This window comes from Nestor notabilis, unplaced genomic scaffold (assembly GCF_000696875.1).
Source record: "Nestor notabilis isolate BGI_N333 unplaced genomic scaffold, ASM69687v1 scaffold7225, whole genome shotgun sequence".
In the NCBI taxonomy this organism is placed as follows: domain Eukaryota; kingdom Metazoa; phylum Chordata; class Aves; order Psittaciformes; family Psittacidae; genus Nestor; species Nestor notabilis.
The window spans coordinates 4,472-15,697 of record NW_009927796.1 but is presented as its reverse complement, the minus strand read 5'-3'; the positions used below and the strand labels follow the sequence as shown (position 1 = coordinate 15,697).

Sequence of the window (11,226 nt, the reverse complement as noted above, 5' to 3'; positions counted from 1 at the left end):
TTTCCCTACCAAATGCCCCATGCAAGTTACCGCAGGAGCGAGTGCTCCTATGGGACAGCTTTCATCAGAAAGAGGAACGAGAGGGAAAGGCAGAGGGTTAAATGCGTCAATGAAGGCTATGCTAAACTGAGGCATCACCTACCCAAGGAATACTTGGAGAAACGGCTCAGCAAGGTAGAGACGCTCCGTGCTGCTATAAAATACATCAGCTACCTGCAGTCCATTCTGTACAGTGATTCTGTGGTGGCAGAAAAAAGTGTCATGGAGCCAAGCCAAGCACCTAAAGCAGTTAACAAACAAAACCAGTTTTCGAAGACTATCTGAACCATTCCAAACCAAGCAAAAGGTTTCCTGTCTGGGAACCTACTGTATTATTAATGATGTGCATTTTCCAGGCGTATCTGACAAGCAGATCGTAGTGTGAGTCAGTATAGGCCCACACAAAAGAATTTTAATGTTGCAGATAGTAACTACACTTAGATATGAAAAAGACAACAGGAGAAATCTCATCCGAATGGCCTAAGTTAGTTAATTCATAGAAATCATGACGCAGTTTTAAAATTGTTGCCAAACCAAAAATGTACTAACCTATATGTGCGAAGTAACTGTATGTGTCAGGCCTAAGTTAGTTAATTCATAGAAATCATGAAGCAGTTTTAAAATTGTCGCCAAACCAAAAATGTACTAACCTATACGTGTGAAGTAACTGTATGTGTCGTCACAACCTGCATGCTTTGAAATAAAACCTTTCCACTGATGGGACTGAGATTCCTCTTGTTTTCTGCAATGTGCCTGTTTTAATCTCACAAGTACTTTCTTAGAAGATTTTTGGCCTAATTGCCAGTGTTTCTCTTGAAGGTCTTCTTAAAGGTTCCCAGGGATGTTGTTAGGTGCCAACAGAAAGGATAACTTGGTTTAAAAGGGGGAAAATAAAAAGAGGGTAGCAGGTTTCTGAAACACGTTACTGAACGTACAAAGAGCATAATTAATGTCTCGCAAGTGCTGTTCTTTTTTTATTAATGAATGCTTTAATTCCATTAAGAACTGTTGATTTAGCCCAATTTCTATTGAAAATTGGATATTTCTTCAGCTCTTACAGTCCTTAAGTATTATTAGGACTACTCACACAATACACAGTATAAAGAGAATTGGCAAGGGAGTATTGCCTTGGACAGGGTGTGTGTGTGGGAATAATCCTGCAACTGGAAATTTTTGGGACTTCTACTGGTAATGGTTGAGGTCTGGGGTGGTCTTCCCTGACCAGCCAGGCTGTTTCCCTGTACTACTGATGGCTTTGGCTAACAGAACAGATAGAGAACAGATCTGTGTGAAAAGAGTTTAGCTCTTAACTGATAAAGTGTTCTTAATGTTTGTTGTATGTAAGGGTATTTTGTTACTGATGGTCTGCAGAATGTAGAGAAGATGGTTACAGGCTTCCCAAGTGCTGTATCCTTGTCCCTAATTGCAGTCACCCCCTCTGTTATCTTGTTTTCATAGCAAAAATGAAATCAAGTATCCCTTCCCTCCCTCCCCACCCCCCCCAAAAAAAAGTTAACGTTTATTGAGGAGAAAATGAAGATCAGGGGTCACAGCAGAGATTAACAGGTAAATTTTGGCATTGTAGATTTCTGACATGTTTTTGATACGCACTTTGCAGGAAGTGTAGGATTCATTAATCCTTCCCCTTTATTGCAAAAAGGAAAAGTCTGTAAGGTAATCTGACCTTGGTTGGTCTCAGCTTTAACCTTTCTTAAACTAATTTATTTGTCACACCCCGTGGTGGTGGGCTGCTTTTTCCTATATCTAAACTGCAGCTTCGAGTGGTGCTGTTATTTGCCCTGCAATAGTTGGCAGAAAACCTGGAGGACATTGCACCCTCTTATAATCCCTTGCCTGCCCCTGCAGCCTTTCAGTGCAATATCTAGATCAATGGGGAGTTGAAAATGGTGCAGGGAAATGTTCCTTTCAGTAGTCGTGTTGCAGCGGTTTGTAACCGGCAAGGTCAGGGTGTCCAATCCCTGTAGTTACAACTGTGGCAACCTCCATAGCAACTAGGAAACACGGGCAGGAAACTGCTTCCTGCATCCAACGGGCAAAAGGGCAAGATTTCTGCACTGGGACTAAATCCAGATCGACCAGACACAGTGTTATCAATAGCTGGTAAGTTTGAAACGCTGCTGTGTTAAAGTTCTTGTAATTATCCAGGAAAAAAACCCTCCTAAAGTGTTGCACAATTGCGTTTGTCAGTGCCCTATTTTATACAGAAATAGGGGACCTGCTCTCAGCAGTAACAGTGCTGAAAGTGTTTAAAATGTGCTTTAATGTAGAATGGATAGTTGCATTTCTTTGTAAAGTATTACTGATTCCATCTTGGGTTGTAATGAGTGAGTTTGTGTAGTTGTGAAATAAGTGATTTGCTGACTTAAAGATGCATTTTGCAGCAGTTAATCCACTCTTCTTGCTGGGTTTGGCATGCTAGTTTGATGAAATTACGTATATCTGGGAGTCCTCATACAAAGGATTCACAGATCATTTATCTAGGAGGCAGAATAATATTTAAACGTAACATGAGTGCTTAAACTGTGTTTTGTAAATTAGGTACTTACATTTTATGTTGTTTAATTTCCGTGCAATTTTTACTCTGAGCATGCTAAACACTTCTAAGGTATATTAAAAAGTAAAAATGGAAGCTTGTCTATCTACGACATCTTGTCAGGTTACCAGAGAGAGCATCACATCATCAGTCTTACTGTGACAGCCTCTGAATAGTTATCACTTGTCAAATCTGAGCACCTCATTCTTCCTCATGGCAGGCCATAATCCTACTGTTATAAAATGTGACAGGACAGCTGAAAGAGCAAAATATTTCCTCTTAATTCGTCACTATAAATAGAACAAGTAACAGGCAACTGTAATCTGACATCACGTTCAAAAACTGTCATGTTCACTCAGCCTGTTGACTTCAGCTGTAGTTTCTGCCTGAGCTTGTAAAATAGGGAAGGTTTGTCTGGAACCCTGTATAAGAAAGCTTTAAAGGAGAGCGTAGCTATAGGAGACCTGGATGTTAAAGAGGGAAGCAAAAGTAGGAGGGAGCTAAAAGCTATTGCTTTCCTGAGGATTTCACAACATTTCTAGTTTCCTTGGGTGTTTCTGTCCCTCTACCAGGTCAGGATTTGGGAGCCTGAAGATTACTGAGATCAGTAGTATGGGTTCATCTGACCAAATGCCAGTCTGGATATTTTGAATTAATTATTTTAAAATAAAAATAAGCAATTACTAAAAGCTACCGTGTTCTTGAGGTACACCAGAAGGCATCTGCTCATGTTATAAAATGACAGTACAACCCTACTATTCTATGATTCTATAATTGTCTCCTTATTACCAACAGATCAGGACTGAGTCCTGCGAGCAGCTGCTTTTGCAAGAATGGCTGGTTTGGAAGCATCCCTGCCAACAGGTCACAGGTACTGCAGTGCGATGCCAGCTCTGGACAAGTCCTTGTGCTCCAGTGTTGTGCCTATTGGCAGCCGCTGCTGCAGGAGCTCCTCTGTAGTGCATCCCACCCGGATCGCTGAGCCCCTCACCCCCCGGAGGTAAAATAAAGTTCTTGTTGGAATCTGTGATTTGTTCTTTTTCATGATATCTAATAGTATAAAACAGGCTGGTGTGTCAGATGAATAAATTAACAACTTCAATGTCATTTGAGCTTTCCCCTCCCCTGCACTGGCAGTGTTTTAGATGGTATTAACTAAAGTGATTTGCTGCCCTGGAGATTACAAAAAGTGAAGCCTGAGAAAACCTCCTGTCAAAGGAACATTCCTTTAATATTATTTGGATAAATAGAAGCATCTTGTATTAGCAGATGTCTTTTGTAAAATGTTTCTAATGCTTTGTGACAGGGGATTAGTTTTCCTGTTGTGAACTTAAACCTGTCATCAACCAGAAGCTTCATTGTTTACTTTTCTACTTTTCTGTTGTTCCCCAAATGCCTCAGTGTAAACCATCAGCCACCACGCTCTTGAGCACACCTAGCTGTGCCCTGTGCTGGAGGTGGCTCCTTTCTCCTGATCTTCAGGGTTTCGCTGGCTGCCATGTAAAGAGCAAAGGGGCTAGGGCAGGTAGTACTGGCCCAGGATTCCAGCTTACTTCCTCTAAACCCCAAACCAAAGAAATCTGCGTAAAAACAAGCACTGATGATTTTTTCCCAAGAGCAAGGAATTGTCCCAGAACAAGCAAGTTTTCTGTTTCTTCCCACGTGCTTTGGCCTGTGGGAGTGTTACAGAAGGCGGTGGAGTGATCCAGTTCTTAAATTTTACAAGATTTTCTTTCCCCCCCGCCTTGACCTACAGAAGCTGTTTCTCAAAGTGTTGACCCATTTTATTTTCTTCAAGGTGCCAATGGATTACCCACTACACCCCCTCCCCTGACCCAGCACGGAGGAGGCTGAGTGCATCAGGGAGATCGGTGGCTTTAGACAGCAACATCCCTGTGTTGGTGAGAGGGGAACAAGACGGATTTTACTACCATGGTACCGTAAAAGAGGAGTTAGAGGTGAGTGATGGTTGCTGTGCCGTAGTCGTGGGTGTTTGTAATAGGGTGGCCTGGCCACTTGAGTTTAGTGTATCAGTTTTGATTTCAGCTGGTGCATGAATTAGAGAACAGATCACCAGAACAGCTGATGCTCGTGGTTATGCTGATTCATTAAGCTTCCAATGTGCCTGATTCCAGGCTGCCTTCTCCTCCTGCTGCCTGGCATGCTGGGTGAGCCTCTCGCATGAAGCACAGCCTCAGACACTAATAGCGATCAGGACCTTGCTCTTCTCAGCTTCCTTTTCTGAGTCCATTTCTAGGAGTGAGCAGGTGTGTTTTGGGGATCCTTATCTTGTGCAGAAGATGGGTGCCCCCCGAACTCCCAGTTCCTGGTGAGAGCAGTGGTGTTGTGCACCTCGCAAGCGCAGGCCCCCTGCCAAGCTCAGGCAGCGTCAGTGCTGTTGTGAGCAGCGTACCGCCCGCTGTTGTGTGTAGACACATAACCAACAATAGCACAGGAAAAGCATTAGTGTTTTATGTACACACTTCCAGCTTGAGGCGGCTACAGACCAATGGCTCCGTGTCTTTCCAGAAATGTTAGTGAAAGCTTTAATTTGTTAGTTTGTTAGCACTTCAAACTTGAACGGAAAAAAGAGCCTATTCTTCCCCAGGAACAGGGAAGTTCATTGTTTCGTTGTTGATGGAAAGCCTCTTGACAGGTCTTAATTTAAAAGAAAACAAAAATTCCCAACAGCCCCCCCGGAAGCAGAGTCAGTGTTGTATGTAATGAGGAAGGGCATGACTGAAGAACGGGTCTGAACGGCTTCGCTGTCCCTTGTTACCGGGAGCAGACAGCATGGTTTGTGAAAGCCAGTTGCACTCTACCTATAGCTTTTTCTCTTGGGGATGAAAATACAGATCCTAGTGGCAGTGAATCTATACATATGATTCACACAGCCTGCTGTCTGGTGAGCCTCATGGAGGCTTTCTGACTGTCTCAGTGCTGGACTAACCTCACACTATTTAGTTACTGTTTGGGCTTGTTTTGACCTAGCCACGTAGCCACCAAATGTCCTCCTGGTGAAGGTTACATGACCTGACACATTATGGACTGTTCTTCAGAGAAGCTATTATTTTGTTCCTGGTAACAGAATGAAAGAGGCGTGTTCCTGGTAGAGTTGGCCAAACCACTTGTGTCACGTGGAAGGCATCCAGTGTGTGTACAAAAAACAGCAAAGGATGACATAATAGAATACGTGAACGGGATGAAGCACTCCTTACTCCCTGGAGACAAAGTGCTGGCCCCCTGGGAGCCAAATACGGCCAGGTATGGCCCTGGAACTGTCCTCATGGGCATTGAGACAAGGGACCCCTTACGAGGTAAGAAAGGTGCTGCCCTCTTCTTCCTTGCCTTGCTCTGGAGCGTAAGTGAGGCTGTCAGGGTAAACTCTTGTCACTGTGCTACTGCCAGAGAATAACTAGTGCACAGACTACAGTTTAGTGTTACTTAAAGCTTGCAGGAGCTAATGGGACTTGCTGATGGATATCTGTGTAACCTCACCAGTCTGACCCTAAGGAAGTTGTGACCCATATATGACCCATAAAAATATCATCTTCATTGTTTGTGCTATTTCCTGTCTGCATGGACAAGTCTGTGTCTGCCATGTGAAGGACAGTGGCCTTCTCGTGAGTAGTGAGACAGCTCTTGGGAAGCACCTATCTGTGCTTGAATGCTCACATTTGTACTGGTACATCTGGGGTGATTTTATCACCCAAATGTAGGAGATTTTAACAGCTCATTCATTTTTCCTATGTCTGACAGTTAAGCTCCGCTGACTTACCAAAATACTATTCTTGGAGCATTACTGCTAACTTTGGCAATAACAATAAAAGTTACTCAGTCAACATTTTCTTATTCATCTGATGACAAATTGAAAGGAAAGATACTGCCAGGCCTGTTGTCGCACCGATGGTGCTGCAGCTGCCTGCTACCATGACTTTATGGTGAAGCATCACAGAGAGGTAGTTGATCCTACCGCTTGACAGGAGTGGGAAGTGCATAAAGCTGCAAAGCCTGAGCTGTGTGTGGGCACTACCCAGGCAGGCTGCCCACTTAATGGCTGCTTACCTTTTTTCTCAATAGCCTCAGAAGATGAAGAAATTATGGTCCACTTCTGGAATGACAAGAAAGTCAAACTCCCGCAAGGTGTGGCTCTGTGGATCCCTCCTAGCCTGTGGGAAAGGATTGTAGAGATGATCCACATGCCCTTCACCAGCAGGGTGAAGTCCAGAGGAATTCCAGACACCAACTGTTGTATTTTTTCCTACAGCCCTAAAACAGCCCCGATTCCCGTTTGCGCTGTACATAGCCTCGCCAAGCACTGCTTGCTCTGCTTACCCTGCTGGCCATGTTTCCACTGTCACTGTGGTTGTATAAGGTGTTTGTCAGCATATGTAAGGTGCATCTGCTGCTGCCATCCCCGTGTGAGTGCCTGGTGGCCTCTTCCCTCCAGGCGTCTGGTATTTCAAAGCGAGACAGAAGAGGTAGATTCCAGCAGTGAGCCCCCTCCATGCCTTCTAGAACCAAAAAGCCCCAAACCAGAAGCAGCAGCAGCTGTGGCACCATCTTCTCCCTCTTCTGATTCAGAGTGGGACCTGGAGCCATTCCCCACTAAGAGTACCGTGGTGGACAGTGCTGTTAACACAGGCTCCAGTTGTCTGGAGAAGCCAAGGCTAAAGGATTCTGCAAGACCTGAGTGGAAATACCGGAAAAGAAGCCACCACAAGTCCCATCCCAGTAATTCAGGTACCTTTTAACACCCCCACAGGCAAGCAGCAGTCAGAGAGGAAAAAAAAAAACCCAAAATGTGTTCTGGTCTTCTGAGCAGTCACTTAGCCTGTAGTTTATTGGTGTGAATGCTGTAAATTTTTCAGTCTCTAACACAGTAATTCCCTCTCCTCAACATTTCTGCTGCCTCATCTTGCATGCTGGCTCTCCTTTTAGCATATAATCCAATGGAAACCTACCAGAACATGAATTTCGGTTAGAAGCATAGATATCCCTCTCAGAGTTTGTTCCCCATCATTTCCCCCCACTTCGTATGATGCTAACATCTCCATTAACCTTTGCTAGTCCATGCAGAATAACCGGAAATAATTCCTTTTAAGCTTAAAGTGCATTTGCCTTGCTTCTGAAATGAATGTTTCTCCATTTCAGTTCTGGTTTCACTCTCAGATACAATTTTACTCCTTCCCAGGACTCGTCAATCGCAGCAGCACATGTACGAAGGGCAAGCTGGAACCCAAAGCCATCTCTACTGGGGACACATTCAGTGTTGCCTCCACTAATCACGGTGCAATGTTCAAAACCATCGAGCAGCCTCCCAGAGGGCAACTCACGATGAAAGGAATCTTACGAGACCAAGATTTCAAGCTGTCATTGGGGGTAAGATAATCTGTATTAATACTGTATTTGTGTAAACACATGGTTTGTTTGAATGGAAGAAATATTCTTGTTAATGGTCTGAAAGTGGGCTAGAAAAATACATTGTTTTTAACAGCTTGCTAAGGCCATCCACCAGTTTTGTGATAGGCATGACACTAATGGAAACAAAAGAAAAGTCCCAAAACACTAAGGAAGGGCTGAAGCTACTTGGTAAAATGCAAAAGATTATTCTGGTAACTGTGAGAGCATTCAACAATGCAGATTTCAGTTCAGAAACCTGCCAATTGGCACCAACCCAATGAAGTCCTGTGGAAGCAGGGATCTACATGAGTGGCCTTGGAAATGGTCAGATGTGATTATTAGCAGCACAAGAAAAGATTCAATCTGGAAAGGTACTGGGTTCTGCCAGACAGATTCTGATAGTCACAATCTCTATCTCTGAAAGATAAAACCAGATTTTTTAGTAAGCAGCCTTTATTGAATATCTTCTCTTACTTCCTCACAAGAAACAAGCAGTTTAAACAGCAGATGCTATCATAAAGCTAGGCGATGCAGAGTAAGCAAACTGTGTCACAGCCAGGAACAAAGACAATCACCAGATTTTTAGGCCTGGTTGCTGTTGGCCATGGTCCCCTCCTGCTCTAGAAAACTGGGGACAAAAAACCCCAAACCAGAATATGAATGCCGAAGAAAGCAAGCACAGAAAAGAGGAAGAAAACATTTCTCTGCACAAGAGCAACAGGAGTACCATTAATAAATTATATATTAAAAAAATCAAATATTAGCTCTTCTGTAGCTTCATGCTCTTGCTACTGTGAGCTGACTGCAGAGTGAAACTTTGAACATGCTAGACTTGCATGATTTTCTTTAGAAGATTAATGTGTTAATGACATTTTAGTGAGCAGAGAATATACTGGAATACATCTTGTATTCTCACAAGTACATACATTAATTTTAACCAGATGCCTATGAACTTATTAACTGTATGGTTCTACTTTACTGTTTCAATAATCATAGTTACTCACCTCTGTAATTGGTTTTCTAGGAATTTTTAGGCCAGATGGAACTCTAGTGCACAGAAGTGACATGGTTTTCCTCTTGGTAAAAGTAAAAAGAAACTAGAGTGGTTTCATTCTAGCCCCAGTGTGGCTGCATGAATCACAGTAGTGAATGCAATGTGGTAATACAGAGTACGACACACTTTTATTCCTCTAAAATAGCCCTTGCTGTTTTTAAACCCAGAAGACTGCTACTCTTTGAGATAGCTGAAGCAGTTTTACCACATAATACAGACTGCATCAGAGGTAACTCACAGAACAAGTGAAGCAGGCTTCCCAGAGGTGTTCTCTGTGGGGCTAATGTTCTCCTGCTGTAGTCACCAAAAATCCTCCTGAATTCTAAAGGAGCAAAGTTTTTGATCAAAGCCTAGCACCTTCTGAAAATCCTTTGGTGTTTTCTGTTTCAGCAATAGTCTGTACTAGCACAGAAATGATAGCATTATTAAAGGTACACGAGGCAGAGGTACCTATCTTACAGCAGCAGCTACAAAGACACTGATGGGTTTTTTTTAGACTAGACTTCCTAGGGATATTTTTTTTTGTGTCCTTCAGGAAGAAGGTTTTGCAGCATCAGAAAAACAAAGATATAAAACAGCAAGAAAGGAAACAGAGTCAGATGATAATCATAAAGCAACTTGCATACGAGACGACAAACTTGATGATACAGACCATGTCGGAAGAGGACAGACAGAAAAATCAGTAAAGAGCTCACTTGCAACAAAACAGAGAAAGACATGATCAACTAGAATTCAATAAATGTACAACTGATGAGGCTTGGGAGCTGAAATTTCAGGTAAATTGCTTATACTAGATCAGTGTAACATTTATTAACCAAATCAAGTTCTGATTTAGGTACTGTGTCTGCGGACTATCTTTATGGATAACTATAATTTTAATAACTGAGAAACTTATTTCTACCCACACTGAATTCCAGCATCCTCATTCTTTACTGCAAGGTACTGTATGAAACTCCTAATTATTTGGACTTAGGAATTCTGGAGAGATCAAGTGAACTAGTATGAGCATTAAGAGCCTGAACAGATGCACAGCAAGTCTAATAAATCTCCAATTTGTCTATAGTTCTTTGGGGTCAGCCAGAGGAATTCAGCATAGCCATTTCTTTTTGTAGAAAGCCAGAAGGAATGGAGAAACAGGCCGACAGCTGAAAATACTTTTTTCAGTATTAAAGCACAAGAGAAAGTAGCCAGAGGGTAAAGAACCTGCTACTGTAGATACAAACAACAAAATGCTGAGAGATCTAGCATTCAAGTCAGTGAATTTTATATTCCTATGAAAATTAATTGAAACCTTAATACCATCAGCTACAAAAAGATTACACTAATTCTGATTGTGAAATCTGATCCTTCAGAAGAGTTAAGAATCCAGGGAGTCATTAGTGTGAGACTCCTCATATTTAAAGTGTATGAACTTGGCCATAATCTGCAGCATGCAATTGCTTGGCAGTACTTTTCCCCTGCAGGGAACAAGAGATAATTCAGGGTATGCTACTACCTACTGAAAAAGGTAGCTAACTGGTGTTTAGCTTAGGTGAAAGCCTCCAAAGAGACAGTGTCAATAGCTTATGTGCCTATACTGAACATCTGACACATATTCAAGCACCTCCCTAAGTTGGGGGGGGCGGTCCTAAATAGTGAATCTAATTTGCATTTTATTTCTTTATCAGAATAATAAAAGTACAGATAGGAGAGATGCACTGTGAGCCAGGTGCTCTAAAATCAGCACCAGCCCACAGAAGCTGATGTACATCCATATTCATACCACATGGATCATGTTTTCTGTGGTCAGGAATATGACATGGTTGTTCTGTCTGAGGATAATATAAAAGAAGCTGCCACCATAAAGATTAAATTATGTATTTTATTACACTGATTGTATCTTTAATTGTTTAAAGCATAAGAACCTAGAATTACAAGCCACATAATTAGATGGAAGGCACACAATGTACAAGTGTCTATAAAATCAGTGTACAAAGTAGGCTGCATATAATTGCATTAAGTAGAAAACAAATATACAAGTCATAAAAATGGAGTCCCAAAGATGAGGATACTATTAAAGTGCTAACAAGAAATATATTCATAGTTCATTATATGCATTAAAACAGCCTCATATTTTATTCCTGTGATTGCCAAGAAACAACAAACATCATAGAACGAAAGTTAAATCAATACTTTG

At 42.2% G+C, this 11,226-nt stretch overlaps 2 protein-coding genes across 2 annotated transcripts in view; both read left to right on the top strand.

Annotated features, from left to right (window-relative positions):
* ASCL3 (achaete-scute family bHLH transcription factor 3) overlaps window positions 1–324 on the top strand; it is a 3,119-nt gene extending 2,795 nt beyond the window's left edge. Inside the window, 1 exon segment of the mRNA XM_010014211.1 lies at window positions 1–324. This exon segment is cut by the window's left edge and continues 18 nt beyond it. Within this exon segment, the coding sequence (XP_010012513.1) occupies window positions 1–324 (324 nt within the window).
* A 3,102-nt stretch (window positions 325–3,426) lies between these two features.
* Window positions 3,427–9,779, top strand: LOC104405483 (chromosome unknown open reading frame, human C11orf16). Its single transcript, XM_010014209.1, has 9 exons — window positions 3,427–3,593; window positions 4,392–4,551; window positions 4,858–4,860; window positions 5,682–5,910; window positions 6,674–7,334; window positions 7,521–7,573; window positions 7,788–7,975; window positions 9,586–9,705; window positions 9,741–9,779. The coding sequence occupies exons 1-9, from the start codon at window positions 3,427–3,429 to the stop codon at window positions 9,777–9,779; spliced, it is 1,620 nt and encodes a 539-aa protein (XP_010012511.1).
* Window positions 9,780–11,226: the final 1,447 nt, after the last annotated feature.